This window comes from Chelonia mydas, chromosome 3 (assembly GCF_015237465.2).
Source record: "Chelonia mydas isolate rCheMyd1 chromosome 3, rCheMyd1.pri.v2, whole genome shotgun sequence".
Lineage (NCBI taxonomy): Eukaryota > Metazoa > Chordata > Testudines > Cheloniidae > Chelonia > Chelonia mydas.
In genome coordinates this window covers 66,726,072-66,746,419 of record NC_057851.1, presented here as the reverse complement: position 1 = coordinate 66,746,419, position 20,348 = coordinate 66,726,072, and the positions used below count along the sequence as shown (strand labels likewise).

The window sequence follows — 20,348 nt, the reverse complement described above, 5'->3', positions numbered from 1 at the left end:
AAATTATCATGAATCTTTTGACTCTCACCCTTCATTTCTAGGAACAGTATCAACTAGTATTAGAACTTGCTTACAAGAAGGGGGATGGGGAAGGGGCACTCACGAAGCTGTACAATTAAAAGTAATTAAAAACTTGTTTTCACTGAAATTTAAAGCATGATAATTTTAAACATTCCCTTCATTGAATCCCAACAGCTGCAGCATTGTCTTTAGTCTATCAGACCCTAAAAGTGAAGCTAACCAGTTCTGATTCACTATGCAAAGTGAGCACAGAAGGTCACCTGTACAGTTTATTTTAACTATTATTCTTCTCAGGACTCTGGCTTGTAACAATAGATCTTCCAGTGGAACATCATAGTTTAAAGGTCACAGGTGTGAATTAGATTTATTTATATATACATATATATATACACACACACACACACACACACACAATGAAAATGAAAATATTTACTGAGACTTAATCATGTTTCTAACATTAATAGCATATTCCTGGACCATTTTCTTACTTGATGTTGAGTTTTGTTTTCCATCTGGCCCAGCTTGATATTCATCTTATCCTGCACTGTCCCAAACTCAGCTTTTATCTCCTCCACGGTTGCCTCCAGCTGATTCTCCAGTTTATTAATCAGTGGCTCACAACGACATCCATTTATTGGGGCCTGAGAGCACAAGGAATAGCAAAATAGCTTGATTTTATCCCTCTGTCCTACTAACACTCAAACAGTCAGTAAATTTTCACTACTTCTTCTATAATTGAACTTCCTGCCACCCTAGCTAATCTGCTTTGGTACTGTATTACTGTCCTGATAACCTCTCATGGCCTGCATGAAGAAGGAAACAAATATATGAAGTATATTTTGTTTGGGAGTGATTTAGGCTGGGGTTCTGCAATCTGATCTGCATGGAGCACTGTTGACTTCACTGAGACTCCAGATGGGTAACAAGGATCCATCTTGCAAATCCAATTGCAGGATTGGGGCCTGAGACCTAACGTTATGATTCTTAACGACGCTGTAAAATTGGGGAGGGGAGTTGTTTGTTTTGGGGTGTTCTTTTGCTTTTGATGCTATAAAACTGATTTGTTTTGGCTTCTGACTTTTCTTTAACCTGAACATTTTGCTCAGTTTCCTTCAATTGCAATTTAAAATCCCATATATATCATTGCATAACCCCCTTCGCTGCACTAGCATTCCTCTCATCCTCACCTGTCTGCTGGCAACTTCTCACACACACATCTCTTTGCCTTCTTCCTTGCAGCCTCCCTGAGCTCATCGGCAAGAACCCTGCTATGTCCAAATGTAAGTCTCTCAAAGCCCCACTCATGCCATGCTGCCTATAAGTAAATGTAACTGACATGTATGCAGATCCTTACTTCTTGTTCCTTTCCCCCTTAACCTTTCCCTACCTCTGTCCTTAGACTGAGGGATTCTTGGGGCAGCAGGAACCATCCCTTATTGAATGTATAGAAATTGCCCAGCTCTTCCTGGGCACTACCATAGAAATAATTAAATAAATAAAATAACAATTCTGCCTCAGGTTTCTTTCTTGAATCCCACATCTAACATCAGAATAGTCCTCATTGTGCTCGCCTCTGGAATTTTCCAATCCTTCCTCCAAAGTTTCTACTTCTTGAGGCCTCTGGCCGTCATGGCAACAGAGTATATGAGGTCTGCAATAGATGCTCTTCAGTTTCCGTTAAATTCCATCCTACCTTCTGATATATACGATTCCCCAAGTGCAGCAAGGGAGAATAAAGGTTTATGTTCAGATTCAGAGATGGGAAGTACTGCTTTCCTGAATGTGTCTTGGTACAAAATGCATAAAAGCAGCAGTAGTTAGATGGAATAGACCCATCAGATCAAAGTCGCTTACATTTCAATAGGGGAATCACTTGATAATTTATTGCATGCTTTTGTGTTGTTCTAAAAATGGCTTTAAGTGAATATTTGCAGATTCACATTTAGGGGAACTATACTAAGTCAAACACATGGGTGGAATATCCATTGCATATTCACGAGATTAGCAAATTACAGTGTCTGAAGTGCAGTGAGTTTATGTGGTTTGGTGTTCCCTGTTCACTAACCAATCTGCTCTATTTCATATGGGTTGAGTTAAATCTCAGTGAAATTGGGGAGGGGCATAACCATCACCCTTCATTTAAGATAGTTGTAAAGAAGCTATTAAAGCATCTTTATGGAACCAAGTAGCTGAAACAATAGGAGCTTCTACCCAACACCAAACCACATAGGAGGCTGTTCAGGAATTAGAACTAGATGGGTTCAGGGGCTTTGCTGCATATTGTTTTAGTAGAGGGACATGTCTGAGAAAGTAGGAGAAACACCACAGAAGGAGACACAAGCAAGCAGCAAGCCTGTTTAATTCTTCTTGTGTTCACAGAGAAAGGTCTTTGTTCATTATTTGTAAGTAAGCAGGATTGTATCAAAGAAATACCTGACATCAATTTCTTCTTAGGGAAACAGCTTGCAAGACCCTGAATTTTGGCTAACCTTACAGGTCAAAAAGGGGCAATAGTATGTTAAACCCAGCCTCTAGTAATTCTTGAACTCCAACAGACACAATTTAGTAAAGAGAAGAAACTGAAACATAAAGGTATTGCACGTATTCAGGCTTTCTGTTTGGACTGTAAACTCTTCAGAGCAGAGATTGTGCATTTCTTTTCATTTATAAAGCTTCTAGCTTTTCCTGCTGGAAATAGGTAATAACATTCCAAAGTGGAAACTTGCAAGGTTCTAGTGTCATTTTCAATCATTGTGTGCACCTTGTCTACAAATAGAAAATGCTTCATTTATCAAAACCTCTTAAACATACACCACATGGTATGCATAAAACCAACTTACTGTTGCCAGGCTTCATTCTAAAATACCGGTGAATCCCATACAACAAACTGAAGAATTAACAACATAATACCCTTGAAAACATAGTCAGAGGCCATCTCTGTTTCATTTCCTAACTGTGCTCAAATCCCAGTTGGCACTTGTACTTCACTGATTTTTGATTGTGATAGCTTGTTTACCTGCATTACTTTACCATCCTTTCCACGATACAGTGTGTAAAGCTGGTAGGCTCTGAACTCATGTGGGGGTGGTGGAGATGAGCAACGATGTTTACTTCTACGATGCTTAGGTAAGCTCTGCTGCGGACCAGGGAGTGTCTGCTGGTCAGCTGGTGAAGCAGGGTCTGAGAGTGCTGAAATCTGAAACACACACAACATTCCCCAATTTACAAAAAAAAACCAACCCAATAAATGACTGCTGCTTGGAATCTGAGAAAATTAGCTGACTCCTGTCTCAGACCGGAAGGCTGGAGAGATGGTGTACTTACCCTTTTGCTAGGAGATGGGAACTCTGTATTGTTTAACAGTAGTCCCTCTCTGTTACTTTAAATTTATTGGTACCTTTTCTCTGGGCTTTTTCTTTTTGGCATTCTTTCCTTTGGGCTCTGGTGAAGTTGACCGTGGTTCATCTTTCAGATCTCCTTTCTTCTGAGGCACCTGGTCACTGCTGTGAGTATCCTCAGCAGCTGACACACTGCCCTATTTAAAACAGAGACAGGGAGTTGTGAGGGCTTGTCTTTGCTACATCCCTAATTTTAAGTTGTTTTGCACAGTAGTGCATAGAGAATCACCACCAGAGGGTCTTCAACAGCAATGCAAGATGCACTGCGCTGGCCAGGTTAACAGTATACCTTGCTCTGAGCATCCCTAAGAATTATAAAGCTGGAAACTCATATAGGATTGGTTGCAGTCAGGGACCTGTGTGTTTCTCCAGGTGCCTGCTGCACAGCTACACAAAAGGTGAATTCAGTACTGAAGGATTTTATTGTAATCGCTAGGTCAGACTTCCCTGCCTTTTAACACATTAAGCTGGAAATGCTTGGCTGTACCTTACTCTGCACCACCTCATCTCTTGGTACAGACTGAGCTCGTCTTTCCTCCTTGAGTTTTTCTCTCTTCTTTCTAAGGCTTCTTCCACGGTTAAAGCGTAAGACCTGAAGCAAGGAGGCATTTCCAATCAATAACATCATCACTTTTTCCTCTGTCCTATTACAAAAACTGGGTAATGAGACAAGCTTATTTATTTGCTATCCCACAGAGCCTTTTTAGGGGGACACATTCTTCTAATTTGCCCTGCACATCAGTGCACAAGTGGGCATTTAAGGCGGTGGAACCCTAGCAACACTGGAACCCAACTGCAGCTGTGTGTGCGCTCCAGGAGCTATCCAAGAACATTCCTGCGAAAGGGTGCTTTGGGGTTTGTTACTAATAAAGACATTTATAATGTACCTGTGGTGCCTTAACAAGGAGAAGAGCAACGTCAGGATTATCGTGCTGTCTAGCAACCTCTAGAGGAGTCTGACCTGCCTGAAAAGAAAAAAAAAATACATTATTTCCTTCAACTAGCATCAAAAAAATAAATTTCTGAAATATCTCCTCTAAAGTCAAAGAGTTGTGTGTGTGTTTGTATAAAATAATCAAGCATTTTAATTTACTTAACAGGTAATGTCTAAATATTATCAGCCAACATTTGAAAAATCTGCAGAAAATATCTTTGAAACATTATGATAAAGAATCAAAGTAATTCTACCTGTACTTACATTGTTGACAATTGACCCATCAGCCCCTGCTTCCAGTAAGAGTTTGACCACCTTTTTATGATTTAAAGCAGCAGCTACATGAAGTGCAGTATCTCCAGCCTGAAATTTACAAAGTAGAATACAACATGCTAGCAGATATCTTTGATTTGTATGTACTGCATTTCCAGTTTCTTTGTGCCCCTTTATGGTTCAATAGGTCCAAATGTAGTTACATGAACTGAACTTTAATAAGGGCTGATCAACAGAGAGGCAGACTAAGATTTGGGCTAAATCACATCATTTTGAGGAAGGCAGCTAGAGTTGGGATTAGCCATATTCCTATTAAATTAACTGATCCATGTGAATATGCTCACAGAGGAAAATTATGTTGGAGATCCAAAAGCGCTTGGCCCAAATCTGTCCTCAAATGCAGGGGTGCAACATTGCTGAGGGCAGAATGTTATAGTGTATCCTCATCTCTGTGACAGTTTTATAGGTTTGATTATCTGGACTTCGATGCCCTGGTGTTATGAACATACAAGCCACTTCTTGAGCTTGACAAGCTGAAAAATGATCTTAGATAAACTGCAACAAGACAGTTTGTTTTTTACTTGATATGTTGATGTTTCTTAAAACAACTCTTAGAACATAGCAACCTAAGTGACTACACAATATATACATGGTCAGAGCACTAGAGCATTCACTTCACCTTTGGACATGTATTGCAAGTACAAATGAAAAACAACTTTGGTACCACTGAACACATGCAACACAGATAACATATGTTTGCCAGCAACAATTTAGGAGAATCTGGGACTGAAGACAGATATGTTACAGGTCAGTTTTAGGCTGTCTGGGTAATATTGTGGAGTACAGGCAGAATGGTTTCTGCTTGTACCATGCTAATCCTAGTCAATATCATCACTCAGTAACTCATAAGCAACTAAATTCATCCCCCTAAACAATACTGCATATTAATGTATGAAATTGCATAGCCAATTTAATTTGGCTGAAACCCATTCAATTTGCTGTAATATTTTCCATTTGAAAAACAACATTGTACATACAAATCAGAAGACATAAGTATGATCCTGCACTATGCCTATACGGAAAGTGTCTCAGTAACATTAGTTTGTAAAGTACCATATAATTTATTTTCCTTAGCAGATTTAGTACATTTTTTTTAAATGCACTAATCCATTCTGTTGTACCACCCAGCTAAGCTGTTCAGTTGGGGCAGCATTCACTTGTTTCCCCTGTAAAATAAACTTGGATGGTTAATCCTCATGTAGCTTAATCATTCCTTTGTACTTAACACAAGTTTTCCTTGAATTTTCCATGTTTTTGCTTCCCACTAAAGCAATAAGGACTGGACAAATAGAGAATATACCACAAAATGTTAATAAAAATGTAATTTATGTAGCATCATAAGTCGCCTTACAAACATTAATCAGTTCTGCCTCACTACACTTCTGTGAGGCAGGTAATATTATGATCCCTCCTTTACCGGGGAGTAAACTGAGGCACAAAGAGGTGAAGTGTCTTGCCCAATGTGATCACTCTTAGTGATCACAATCTGCTCTAACCACCAGTTCACTCCTGTTTCCCATTTTAAAAAAAAACAGAAATATATTTCTATATAGCATAATAAATAGAAAATGTTATAAATTAGAAATGTAAATGCAGCAACATGTTCTGAAATGATAACAAACCACAGGCACCCCATTTCTTTAAGGCTATTCTTAGAAAGCCCAGGTATCTTTAGATTACAGTGAAATGAACATTAAAAGGGAGTATTTACAGTGGGCCCTATATGTGATCAATGGTCCCTCATTTCAGTTATTAGCCTTATAAAAAGGGTGCCTGGCTGCAGTGAATAGTTCATGCACTGACCTGGTTCTTTTCATGGACAGAACAGAAAGCACTGAGGAGTACCCTAATGATGGGCAAGTGATTATAACGAGCAGCAACGTGCAAACAGGTATCTCCTGCCTGCAAACAGAAATAAAGCTCTAAGCATGTAGTTGCAATAGAAAAGCTAATGCTTGTCAGGGTGTTTGGGGATGAAGTAAGCTAATTAACACTGAACTGGAGATGTGGTGAATGACATAGAAGCATCTTTATTTAATTGTTTTTTGGGATCAAATGGCTTAGCTGCTTTATATTTTTACCTCTGAATTTGTATGGAAAGCCACTGAAACCAAGCAACTGTTTCTGTTACTGTACAATGGGGAAGTGCAGAGGATGTATCTCAAGGAAGCTATGGACTAGATTTTCAGCTGGTATAAACTGTCGTAGCTCCATTGAGGCTCTGGCCCTATGTTCCTTATATATAGCCAGCACTGTTAACTTCTTCTTAGCATATGTGCAATATGCCTCAGGTGGCATGTGACCAGGATTCATCACCGAATTTGGTCCACTGGTTGAATCATTAGCTTCTCTGGCTCAGGCTGGGTACTGATGGGGAATGCGACATAAATGCTGATCCACTCCCCCCAGCACTGTTAACTTGGAAAGGGTATTGACTGCCCTAGACCTTCAACACATCTCAAGCACTACACCATTATCAACCTGAAACAAATGGGGAAAACATTTGCTTCACACAATGCTAAAATTACTTAGTAGAGGAAGTGGATGGAGAGGTGGTGGAGAAATTATGCCTGGTAGGAGGGGTCAGGAAGTAGCATATCCTAGGGACTTTTTTGAAAAGCCAGTTCTAATACACCACATGCTATTTGGTAAAGAATGAATAATCATGGCTGGAAAGATTTAGCAATATCCAGAGCGGGGGTGTGAATTCCAGTCAAGGCAAGGAAATGCCCCTTTCTATTTCTGTGTTGCCTTTTTATTGCATATGTGCTAGATGAGTTGGTTGGTTCTACTGAAATCAAAACTAATGTGAACTTTTTATAGTATCTCAACATAATTAAAATGGGACTCGTATGACCTTCTACAACAGGGTCACCAATATAGACACACACAATTCACAAAGTTCTTGGACATGGGCTGGAAATTCTATAATGGATGCAAAACACAAGGCCTCAAGCAGAGTACAGTGCTCTTTTGCAGGCTTTGCTATGTTTAAACTCAGGTATATCTGGCTCCAATTTTTGTTTTGTTTTGTTCCTGTTTTATGCCAGATCCCCAATAAAGGGAGGAAAGCAGTTTGAAAATTCAAAACCATGTGAAGTTCTTTGGTTTGATAGACGAGCCCCCCCTCCCAAGGAGTGTCTCTGAAGAATTTCCTTGGACTTTTACAGAACCCTCTAAAGATTTCCACTTTTCAAACACAGGGGAGGACTCCACCTGCAGACTTCTATTACAGTATTCGGGTGGGGCAAAGAGGATGGATCTAGACTATTCTCAGTGGTAGCGGATGACAGGACAAGGAGTAATGGTCTCAAGTTGCAGTGGGGGAGATTTAGGTTGGATATTAGGAAAAACTTTTTCACTAGGAGGGTGGTGAAACACTGGAATGCGTTACCTAGGGAGGTGGTGGAATCTCCTTCCTTAGAAGTTTTTAAGGTCAGGCTTGACAAAGCCCTGGCTGGGATGATTTAATTGGGGATCGGTCCTGCTTTGAGCAGGGGGTTGGACTAGATGACCTCCAGAGGTCCCTTCCAACCCTGATATTCTATGATTCTCTGTCTTCAAAATGAGCAACCAAGGATAGCTTGTGTTCAGGTGCATGTAACAGCAGAAAACAATGTATACATCTTTAATTTTACTTCAAAACGGTTATAAGTAACACCTTCATTAGTCTTATCACAAAACATTTTAAAACCCCACTGTTTAGTCACTTAGTTGTTATTTTCCTCCCAGCCCTCATAACAAACAGAAAGGCAAAGTTTGATATTTTGAAAGCTGTATTTCCACAAGCTGAAGCAGAATAATCATTTTAAAAAATTTATTTTTTAAGCTTACATTATTTTTGAGATCTGCCTGAGATCCTCCAAGTAACAAAACACGAGTACTTTGGGAATGGCTATTTTGGCAGGCCAAGTGCAGAGGTGTGTTACCTGCCTTAGGAAAGAGACAGAAAAATACAAAAGCCATCTTTAGAAAATGGACATAAGTCAAAAAACAAAGCAAGCAAACACTACCACCCCATCTCAGTAAACAATGTGTGTCTCATTGAAGGTCTCCACATTTGTGCTCTGACAAAACAAAGGTGGAAGTGAATTCTAGACCCCGGGATCCCTCATGGAATGCCCGGCTCTCCTGTTTACACCTGGAGGGGCTGTCAGCTCACATATGCATATATGTGCGTGTTTGTGGGTACAGTGTGAGTAAATATGCACATGGTTACATTTGTCTTATAAATGTAATTCCTGTTTCTTTGCACAAAGAAACATGCTGCTCCATGGCTTTGTACTTTAATTCCTGAACGAAAGTATGTTTGAATTCCTGTGGTCTGTTAGGTAATCAAGGGTCAAAGCTATTTCCAGTCTATTAGGGTAGTTATGGAAATCAGCACATGTATAGATAATGGGGGCAGAGTGATGGTTTTAGGCTGTAGAGAGCTTGTATATTTACAATGCATGAAAGTCTTCAGGCAGAAATAGGAAAAGAACTTGGTGAGTTACTAAGGGTCCAGCGAAAAGCAAAGATGAGTTTTGTTGGTGGAAGTTCACATGTGGAAAAGTTTGTGCGTTTATTCTTCTGAAGGGCTGAGGGGTTTTGTTGGCCTGAGAATTTAGGGCTTGTCTACACCAGTGAGGCAGGGTTATTTCATACTAACTGCAATTTTTTTGCTTGTTTTTTCAATAAAATGGGCTCTGTTCACATGACACAATTCTTCTTTCAAATTAACTGGCCAGTTAGTGTAAATTGGACAATCCACTTTGAAAATGGCTTGAGTTCATTTTGAAGTAAGTTAGTGCAGAAGAAGGTTTGTGTGGACACATCTGCATTCTAGATTAATTTTTCAGTCCCTCCGATGGTATCCCTGACTACATTGCTTCACTCCATGCTGGCTGACAGCAGTGTGAAAATGGGCTGACTTGCAAAAGACATGAACCATGGGAGACGAGGAAAGGAATCCTGGAAATCTGCTGCTGTGAACCCCAAGTCACAGAATTCTAGTGGCTTCAGGTAGGGTATCCCATAGTGCACCATCAAAAAATCCCAGAATACATAGAGACCAGCAGTGGGAAAAAGCACCATGGGATACTTGCCTGATATGTTGAGAGCTTATTTCAAAAGAAGTCAGTGCTGCGTGTGCACACTGATTAAGAGGGAAGTGTGTAGTAAAAGCCGTATGGATACAATTATTTCGGAATAGTTATTCCACAGCTGTTAATGTGCACAAACTTAATCCAAAAGCACACACCCACACACACATGTAGACAAGTCCTTAGAATATTTGTTTTGTTGATCTTTGTCGTTGAGCCTGCAATAGGTTTGCTTGGATCTGAAAATGTGATCAGCTCAAGTAAAAGGGTTTTAGGCATTATCAGGCTCCCTGCTTCTTTTTCATTCTCCCAATTATCCTCTTTTTCATGTCTCACCTACTGCTCAAACACCAGTCATCGCTTGGTTCACATTTTGAATTGGAAGAATTCTTAGAGGAGTCTTAAGTCTTTGATTCAACATTACTGTGTAATGCAGTTCTGAATACAAGTCTCTGAACTGTAGCAGGCATTACAGATTTTTTTTTCTCTGAACAAAGTTAAATGAAGAGATTTTTTCCCTTGGGTTATTCTCTGAAGAGCCTGTACAGTTCTTTCATTATTAGCTGTTAGAAGTGTAAATTCGAGCAGCAAGGCAGAGAAATGAGGCTGCAGCACTTTGGTAGAAATTCACAAAAATTACAGAGGAAGTACAGGGAACTTAGAGCTCAAAGAGTGGACCTGGCTCCTGCTCCTACTGAATGGCAAAACTCCCATTGACTTTAGTGACAGGAACTGGACTCAAGTTGTACTGATTTGGAAAAAGACACCTCTGATTTCCCAGCCTCCTAAATATGACTGGAAAGGTACAGACTTTTCACGAATGTAAAAACGCTAGTACTGATCTCACAGAATAATGTTTATCAGACTCAGGATTTTTTGTTAAGCCAACTTGTCTGAAGACGGCAACCTGACTCTCAAATTTGGTTGCCAGACAAGAAAATATGTCTGTCCTAACATTTTGGATCAAGAAAGGAGTATTTTCAGAAATCACTTGTGTTGTATGTATGTTATTGTCTCTCCCCTCAAATGCAAGCTGTTGATCTGAACCTGACCTGCACTTAAAATCTTGGGTGGACTGACTTAAGGCTGGAAATGAAAGCTAGCCTCTAATCATTGTCTCTCTATATCCAATATCAGTGGATGGCAGTTGTGTTCAATCCTGTACCATAGGGAGAACGCATATATAATTAGTCACATGCTCTTATCCTGAAATGCAACATGAACTGAAATTAACCATGAGAAGGAATTAAATAAAGTAGCAGTCTGGGTAGGCAAATAATCTATTTCTTCTGCTGTTTGGTAGCTTGTATAAATTAACTGAGTCTAGAGGGCAAATCCATTCTCCTCCACAGGGTAATGTGTCATTCAGTAAGACACCCCGGATTCTCAGGTGTAGGTCAGCAGCTTGTAGACTGGCAATAAGTAATTATCATTTGTCAGGTTGTCCTGGCTATTTTAGGCAATCTGATTTTTCCTAGTAGAAAAATGTTTATAACAGGACCTTGTCAGAGCCTAAACCCTGACTGCTGCTATGCTTTGTATTTTGTCACGCTGTTTGAATCACTGTGTTGAATCTTCAGAAGCATAAGAAGTTGAGAAGCATCCAAAGAAGCCAGCTTTGATTAAGTGAAAATAAGATTGAATTGTTAAGTAAAGTTAGGAAAATTCTTCATTACCATTGGAAACAGAAGCAGGGCATGTGCATGTTTGAACACTGACATGCTACGCTTTGGGTTCTAACAGCGTGCCTTTGCCAGTCTACTGTATTCATACACTTTTTAAGAGAGGTCTGTCTCAGAATGTCTTACAGTTTATGCATCATTCATAGCTTTTATGCAGCATTCATCCTTTTAGTTAAAATCTTCTAATGCACATGGCACCCACGTAAACAGAGCAGCAATTCTTATATTGTTAACACACACACTCACTCACTCTTCCATGGTTCTGGATGTTGGAAAAAGTTCTATTCCCTGATATTTGTAACTATGTGAGTTATCTAAAGAATGTCTAATATTCATAAATATGAGCATCTGGAAATCAAACTCAAAGTCTAAAAGAAGGGATACTATAAATCAAGTGAAACAGCATTATAAAATTATTTTGTTTACAAAGTAACCATAAACAGTCTGATTGCATATGGGGGCTGTTCCTGTCCTATGTCAATATAGTATGTAGTTTTACTCATACCCATGTGTCCTTTCCTCTCTTTTCTTCTCTCTGTTAGTATTCATTGTATAGTTTAGTTTTATCAACTGTAGTTCTTTTGAACTGTTGGCTTATTTCATAGTTTTATAGACATGTTTACTGAAATTGTATGGAACATTTTTTAAAGGAAAATTACAAGGTAAAATAAGGTTTCAGAGTAGCCGCTGTGTTAATCTGTATTCGCAAAAAGAAAAGGAGGACTTGTGGCACCAAGTATAGAAGCTCTACATTCCTGTTGCCTGTAACAACACATAGTGATGTCCATGAAATCTGACTGCTCAACTGGCTGAACATTTCCAACCTTAATTTAGCGTATATTGCCCCTTGCTGGTTTTCAGATTATTCCATTAACCTTTTGACTAGTGAGTGGGAAAAAAATCTCCCAAGGGTATTTCATTTTGATCTTAGCAAAATTGTTTATGCCACGGTATATTGCACCAATTTATGATATAATTTTACAGTGCTCACTTGGTACTCTATGTTTGTGTTATAAAATATCTTGTTTGCAGTTCTGGTGGGTCATATATTCAGTTCTCCTGAATTGCTCATAAGATATTATAATAGAAAGAGAGAGACACTTGGAGTTCCTCACAAATTTTTAACAAGACTAAATCCTGGTACATTAATGGAAACATTGTAACAAAAGATATACGGTTTTCCTTCTTTTGTGGTTTATGCATTCATTTGACTGTAACTTCTGATATATTGGATTTTAATGCTATTTCCCTATTAGTTCAATTAATATTCATTTTAATCATGCCCATCACAATGAATCCACTCAATATAAATTAGGACACAGCAGAGGTTTCTCTAAGAATTCCAGTGTTCTTCAGCCATAATTAATGTATCATTCAAAGTATTACTGAGCTCCTCCTGTTTCAGCTGTCACAATACAAAATTTCCTCATGGTTGCAGTGGAATCATCCAGGCATAATTAATTCAAAGAGAATGAGATATCCCACGAGGAACTAGACCACCACCTGTTGAGAAATGCCATTACCAGAAATCACCACCAATGAGAAACAGCCATTTTACATTGGCACTGAAAGCTCTTTCTACATGCATCTCACCTTGTTTCTGGCAAGAACATTAGCGCCTGCTTTAACGAGCAGTTTGGCAGACTGACTGAATCCATGCCAACATGCTTCATGAAGCGCTGTATTCCCATCCTGAAGAGCACACACACAAGAGCAGCAGTTTAGGGTGTTGTGTCCACACATATAGGAATGTTACATTCAGAATTAAGTGCTGTACCCCTCTTTGGGCATGAAAAATCATTTCCCTTTTCTTGCTATCTAATTCTGTTTGGGGATAGGCATATGTATGCTAGAGCTAGGCTTAAACAACTTCCATGGGCATCCTCCTACTTTCAACCCTCCCTGCCTCTACTTCACCAACCCCTGAGTTCCTAACCAAGCATAACATTATACTGACATGTGTGCAGTATGTGCTCCATTGCTTTTCTTTGTTGGCATCCTTTCGTCTGCAAGAGACGGTGGGAATTGCAGCCTATGATGTAGATGGTTTACTTTTCAACAGTTAGAATTAGACCTGTTCACGTGTTTGTGATTGACTTGTCTTCCAGTGGCTGTCGCAGAAAGAATATAAGCCCTAAAGATAGTAACAGCTAATCAAGAATTGTCCTTTAGTGACCTGTATTTGGAACAAAAGGTGATGGGAATTCTCTGTGAAGTTCCATACAGTATGATTTAACTGATGACTGTGGTGGTGTTTATATAGAATCATAGAAATGCTGGGCTGGAAGGGACCTTGAGAGGTTCTCTAGTCCAACCCACTACACTGAGACAGGACCAAGAAAGCCTAGACCATCCGTGACAGGTTGTGCAATCTGTTAAAAGCCTCCAATGATGGAAATTGCACAACCTCCCTTGGAAGCCTGTTCCAGCACTTTGTAGTTAGAACGTTTTTCCTAATATCTAAGCTAAATCATCCTTGCTGCATACTAAGTCCATTACTTCTTGTCCTCCCTTCAGTGCAGATTGAGAACAATTGATCACCATCATTTCTATACCAGCCCTTAAAATAGCTGAAGACTGTTATTAGGTCCCCCCCTCAGTCTTTTCTCAAGGCTAAACATGCCCAGTTTTTTTAACCTTTCCTCATAGGTCAGGTTGCTAAACCTTTTATCATTGTTCTTGTTCTCTAGATTCTCTCCAGTTTGTCCACATCTATCTTAAAGTATGGCACACAGTACTCCACATGAGGCCTCACCAGTGCTGAGTAGAGTAGGACTATTATCTCCCATGTCTTACATACAACACTCTTGTTAATACACCCCGGAATGGTTTTAGCCTCTTTTTTGCAACTGCATCACACTGTTGACTCATATTGAATTTGTGATCCACTGTAACCCCCTAGGTCCTTTTCAGGCAGTACTGCTGCTTAGCCAGTTATTCCCCATTTTGTAGTTGTTTTTCATTCTTATGTGTAGTACTTTGCACTTGTCTTTATTTAATTTAATCTTGTTGAATTCAGACCAATTCTCCAATTTGTCAAGGTTGTTTTCAATTCTAATCCTCTGCTCCAAAATGCTTTCTACCCCTCCCATCTTGGTCTCATCTGCAGATTTTATAAGCACACTCTCTCCTTCATTATTCAAGTCATTAATGAAAATATTGATTAGTACCAGACCCAGAACTGGCCCCTATGCAGCCCAATAGATACACTCTCCCAGTCTGACAGCAAACCAGATAACTGTTCCTTAAACCCTATTATCCTCTATCCTTTGCTTTCAAATTGGTTAACAATTTTTTTCAGTATCGTTCCAGGTATCAAAGCTAGGCTGACTGGTCTGTGATTCCTTGGGTCCTCTTTGTTTCCCTTTTAAATGCTAGGGGAACTTAGGTACTATGTTTCCTCTTCTCCAGTCCTCTTGGACCTCAGATATCCTCCATGAGTTCTCAAAGATAATCGCTAGTGGTTCTGAGATTGCCTCAGCTATTTCCTTAAGTACCTTAGGATGAATTTCACCAGGCCTGCTGACTTGAATATATATAATTTATCTAAATATTCTTTAACCCATTCTTTCCCTATTTTGGCTTGCTTTCCTTCCCCATGCGTACATGGCAATGGGTTTTTACACTGTGCATAGTTGAGAAATGCAGTGAATTCTCACCAGGGCACATACATTTGTGCTACAGGACTGAAGGCAAAAAATAAGATCTGGGGGTGAAAAGGGTATCCAAATACCATCCCGGAGAGGGGTAAGGGTCCTGTCAGACTTTTTGCTTTCATTTTGGTGCTGGGTCTGCAGACACCAAGGAAGTTCAAGGGCTGGGGAGAAGACTCTCCTGAAACCTCATACAGGTGGCTAGTAAAGCAAACCCCATGGAAGGCTTTTGCTTTATAGTTTTGGATGTCTCCCTCTAAAATGTACAGCCTAGAACTCAGCTTCTGACCTAAGCAGAGAAAGAGAGAGAGAGTGTGTGTGTGTGAGTGTGTGATTAGTAGATATTGGCTTTTATTAATAGCCTTATCTAAAATGTGGATTAAATAAAATCTGAAGTAGAATATGAGCTTTCGCGTATAGACCTACTTAGCTCATGTTTTCTCTACAGTCCAAAGCACTTCCTAGAGAATCAATATTGCAGCACTACCCTATGTATTGTTGCCCCCAGGGTACTTATTTAACTTGATTCTCTGTTTGATCAGTCTAGAAATATATTGGGAGTCAACTTGACTGGGTAGTGGTACATTATGTTGCTAAGCAACCAGCACTTTTTATTGCCCTGTCTGGCCACATATATATTACTTAGTTGGGCAGAAGCATCTCTGATTATATCAGGTAAATGACTTCCGGTTGCAAATGACAAAGAAATGATTCCCTCCCTAACTAATGATACTTCTGAAGAGGTATCAACATGGTTCTTTCACAGACATTCAGTTCGTATCTTTGCTTAACAAACAGCACTGCTCAGCCTCCACTGAACTAAGTTTTCTTAGTAGCACTACACGCTGCCTCACTAGCTGGCTGATTCCCAATGTTTCCTTTGAAGCCTGTGGTCTTTATCATATTGCCAACAATCAGCATCATGAGGAGAAAGTCAGACTCCTGGCTCAGAGATGATCTACTTATGTCAAATGTAAGTAAAACAGGAGTATACTTCCAAAGGGAAGTGGGGTTTCTTATCTGCATAATTGCTATTAAATTCAAATTAAATGGTTTACTCCAGAGTATAAATTCTAAACAGCATATTCCAAAGAATGATAATATTACAGTCTAGTGCAGTTATTATCCAACAGGTCTTCTCATTACCTTGTCTTGTCTGTCCAAAGCGCAACCCTCTTGAATGAGAGTTGCTATTACATCTGTATTTCCTACAACAGTAGCCCGGTGCAAGGCTGTCTGATCACCCTGTAAAAAGAAGCCATTTATTTTAATCAGTGCCTGTCCCATCTAATTTTGAATCCATATAAATATACACATACACATACTTTATACAGATATCATACACACATTCCATATACTGTAACTATATTTACATCACACATACCATTCAAATACTGGCTATTGTTGAAAGCAATACCAATAAACTACAATCATTAAGGTTTCCAAGAGTAATGGAACCATTATATGGTTTACTATTGCAGACTAACAGTTTACTATCTTTAATTCCTGAAAACACCTACAGCTCATTGTTGCAACTTCTCACCAGAAGACTATCCCAGATGCAATATGGGGGTTACTTAGCACCTAATTTAAAAATTATTACAGCATTACTAGATAGCCAGTTTAACATTAATTTTGGTTCCATACTTCCAGGGACCAACAATATCTAGGGAAGAAAAGGGCATAGAATTAAGATCTCTTAGTTGTATCTCATTACATCAGTCTTCCAAGATCTTATCTTTGTGCTTGTTTGTTCATTTTCTGCAGCTATTTTGAGTCTGTGGTGCTGAAACAAATTCCATGATCTCAGCCACACAGGGAGAGAGAAAAGACGTTCCACAGTACCATACAGGAGACCTGGTTCTGATTACCAGTCAGAGCCTTTCGCTTCCCAGACTGGGAATCCTGTACAGTCCAGCTCACCTACATGGTGTTTGCCAAAACAAATGAATAGAAGAAATGTGGAATGTGTACAGAAAAGGAAAGTCTGGAGACAGCGAGAAGTAATAATCACAAAAATGACTTGTCTGATACAATCAGTAACCAGATAATGACAGACTATAATAAAACACTAAAAAGTGAAGATTGCCATGTTTTTGTCATACTTGACTGCAAGTATTTAGATCCAGATAACTGAATATAATTGGGGTAGTTGAATAATTGAATAGTTTGTTCCCGTACAGAGGGTGCTAGACAACTGGCAAGTGAGTTATAAATTATTCTTAAGGGGGCTGTTTTTTTCTAGTGAGATTGAAGACATTATTAATTTTTACAGCAGTATTGCCAACCCTAAGCATTCAAAAATGCCTCCAATAAATGATGAAATTGGTTTAAAATCATGAGGCTGATTTTTAAAATAATACATTTTGGGTTAATTGTATTTCTTTTCTGTGTTTTGTGCCTTCAGGGCTCATGTTTTCAAGCTTTTCTCCACTACTGTGAAAGCTAGAATTTTTTTTAAACAAAAGCTAAGATTCTCATATATTTACATGGATCCAGGATCTGAGACCTTAAGAAAAACACCAAGTATTGCAAGAGTTGGTAATACTGAGTATTTTAAATATGTCTGAACTCTTCCATATTTCCTTAAATTAAAGCCAAAATAAAAAAAAAGTAATCAAAAACCCCTAAACTGAAATAACTCTAAGAGACTATATCTCATTACAATTGTATGGGTCATGTATTTATTGACAACTATTATTATGCGGCAACCACATGTTCAGGGTCTAACTGACTGCCACATCTGTGATCGGAAAGGAATTTTCCCAAGGTCAGATTGGCAAAGACCCTGGGGGTTTTCGCCTTCCTCTGCAGCATGGGGAACAGATCACTTGCTGGTTTGAACTAGAGTAAATGGTGAATTCTCTGTAACTTGGTCTTTAAGTCAAGATTTGAGGACTTCAGTAACTCAGCCAGAGGTTATGGGTCTATTTCAGGAGTGGGTGGGTGAGGTTCTGTGGCCTGCAATGTGCAGGTGGTCAGACTAGATGATCATGATGGTCCCTTCTGGCCTTGAAGTCTGTGAGAAGATCCAACAATGTCACAGCATTCTAGGCTGCCACCGATATTGCTAATGCAGCATAATATTAACTTGAGTAGTATGAATGATGCACAGACCAGTTTATTCTATCATTAAAATAGAAAGAAATTCATCATTTACTATTGTTATGACACATTTACAAGGCCCAAACTGTGAAAGACATGATAATAAAGTATACAGTGAAGTATATAGTGAAACAGCATTTGCCTTAAAGGTCTGAAACATTCTGTGTGACAGAGTTCAAATGGGAGACAAGAATGGAGTGGACCCATTGTAGCTTTAAATAAGGATCTTCTCATAGTGCTAACTCAATTCATTTTTGTTGTTACATTATTTTTTCTTATTTCTCTTCTGACCCAATTAAAGTAATTGCAGTTAATTAAACAGACATTTAACTTACTGGCTTTTGGGAGATAACAGCTACTCCTGTGAACATTTCACTTTAATTAAAAAGAAACCAATAGCTGAAAAGCAGATAAGCTCACTTTTCACGGCTGCAGCAGCTGATCCAGCTTGGGACCAAGCCATTCTCCAAGCACCCCACTCTGCCTCCAGGCAACATGGGCCAGCTTGCTTAGATTGTCTTCAGGTAGTGAGAGCATTCTCCAAACACAGAGTGCTCACTGATTGAAGTTTGGATCATGGAAATGTAAGTGCCACGTGTGCTCAGATTTGAATTAAACTGTGTTACCACTTTGATCCTAATCATATTCTACTCAAAGGCACAAAGAGACTAATTTTACTCAAAGGTTCTCAGCCATTTGCAGGACCCTTGATATTATAGAAGACTTTTCTCCTTAAGTTATAGAGCACCTAAAAGATATATATTATACTGACTACATATATTGTTTTAACCTGCCTTTCCCCCCATTTGTAGAATTCTAGTGAAACTATTTTGTCTTTTAGGACAAAGCTAATATCAGGATGCCTTTATGTGGTCAACTGAAAATTTTTGTTTGGTTGCTTTTATTTTGTGCATCAGCTTCTCTCTGCAAGTGCAGAGTCTGAGCTTTCAAAGCAGTGTAATCACTGACTCACATTTCTCTTTCTGCATTTACATTTTTCACATTGCCTATCTCTTTCTTTTATTAAAAAATATCTCGTCTCCAAAGAGCACTTGCCCGAGCCCTGCCTTTAACAGTGAGCATTCTAGAATGCGTGACAGGATACTGTTCTGGAAATTGTTAGAAAAACAATACCTATAGTGCATATTGATTTTGTAGACAATCAGTTAAGTGTATAAATCTGAAGCAAACTTTTTTGATCTTGTTTGTAAGTGACTTGCTTACAAGGGGCAGTTTGCAGACTGCAAGATCAGTAAAAATGAAAAAAAGAGAATTATAGTGCTGTTGTACAGGTGCGACCTTTACCACGATGATGGAGGAGATTTGCCTGAACTGAAACATTTAGGAGCTAGATTCACAAGGGGACTGAGCATTGTACCACCTAAGGCCTGGTCTACACCTAAAAATTAGATTGACCTATCTACATTGCTCAGGGCTGTGAAAAATTTCACACTCTGTGTGACATCGGTCAACCTATACCCGTAGGTGCAGGTAGGTCAGAGGAACAATTCTTCCATTAACCTAGCTACTGCCTCTCAGAGAGGTGGATTAACTACATCAATGGAGAAATCCCTTCTGACAATGTAGGAAACATCTACATTACAGTGCTACAATAGCACATCATAGCTGTGCCGCTTTTGCATAGACATGGCCTAACTTTTAGGCATCTTGCCGTAGGGGCCCCAGAACAGGGGGGGCCAAGGGGCCATGGCCCTCCCACTTTTGAAAGTGGACGGATGGGCCTGGCCCCCTGCTCCTCCTCTTCCCCCTGAGGCCCTGCCAAGGCTGGAAGCTGGAGCCTGGCTTGGGTCAGAGGCACAGGGAGCCTGGGCAGCTGTGGACCCTCCACCTGCCTGGGATGGGGGGGGCCCGAAAGCAGCCGCTGGCCCATGTCCCCACTCCTTGGGCCCCCGCCCAGGGCAGGTGGAGGGTCCGCAGCTCCCCAAAGCTGCCCGGTGACTCTTACTATGGCCCGGCTGTGACTCTTCAGCTCCTGAGGCCTTGCCCCCAGGTCAGAAGCCGGAGCCGGGTCAGGCTAAGAGCTGCGCTGGCAGCTGTGGATCCTCCATGTGCCCTGGATGGGGGCCTGGGAGCAGGGAAACGGGCCAGGGGCTGCTCTCAGGCCCCTTCACCCAGGG

At 39.9% G+C, this 20,348-nt stretch overlaps 2 protein-coding genes and 1 long non-coding RNA gene across 16 annotated transcripts in view; 2 read left to right on the top strand and 1 right to left on the bottom strand.

The window, feature by feature from the left end:
- The window catches only part of LYRM2 (LYR motif containing 2), a 32,089-nt gene extending 19,451 nt beyond the window's left edge, over positions 1 to 12,638 (top strand). Inside the window, exons 4-5 of one of the 5 annotated variants that reach the window (XR_006289486.1) lie at positions 9,364 to 12,124; positions 12,190 to 12,638. The gene's annotated coding sequence lies outside the window, so the exon portion shown is untranslated. Of the gene's footprint in view, positions 1 to 1,260; positions 1,464 to 4,115; positions 4,467 to 8,180; positions 9,194 to 9,363 lie in introns of those variants that run through there. The other 4 variants (XR_006289485.1, XR_005224644.2, XR_006289487.1 and 1 more) reach the window with 4 other exon arrangements.
- ANKRD6 (ankyrin repeat domain 6) overlaps positions 1 to 20,348 on the bottom strand; it is a 160,598-nt gene that overhangs the window by 6,994 nt on the left and 133,256 nt on the right. For 6 of the 10 annotated variants that reach the window (XM_027825484.3, XM_037894471.2, XM_037894474.2 and 3 more), the window contains 10 exons: positions 16,252 to 16,350; positions 13,046 to 13,144; positions 8,521 to 8,619; positions 6,490 to 6,588; positions 4,618 to 4,716; positions 4,307 to 4,384; positions 3,907 to 4,011; positions 3,419 to 3,556; positions 3,038 to 3,217; positions 510 to 662 (listed from right to left, as the gene is read on the bottom strand). In XM_027825484.3, the coding sequence (XP_027681285.2) occupies positions 510 to 662; positions 3,038 to 3,217; positions 3,419 to 3,556; positions 3,907 to 4,011; positions 4,307 to 4,384; positions 4,618 to 4,716; positions 6,490 to 6,588; positions 8,521 to 8,619; positions 13,046 to 13,144; positions 16,252 to 16,350 (1,149 nt within the window). The remainder of the gene's footprint in view (positions 1 to 509; positions 663 to 3,037; positions 3,218 to 3,418; positions 3,557 to 3,906; positions 4,012 to 4,306; positions 4,385 to 4,617; positions 4,717 to 6,489; positions 6,589 to 8,520; positions 8,620 to 13,045; positions 13,145 to 16,251; positions 16,351 to 20,348) is intronic. The other 4 variants (XM_043542660.1, XM_043542658.1, XM_043542659.1 and 1 more) reach the window with 2 other exon arrangements.
- On the top strand, positions 14,380 to 17,729 carry LOC122464996. Its single transcript, XR_006289488.1, has 2 exons — positions 14,380 to 16,078; positions 16,873 to 17,729. It is a non-coding gene; the product is annotated as an uncharacterized LOC122464996 (long non-coding RNA).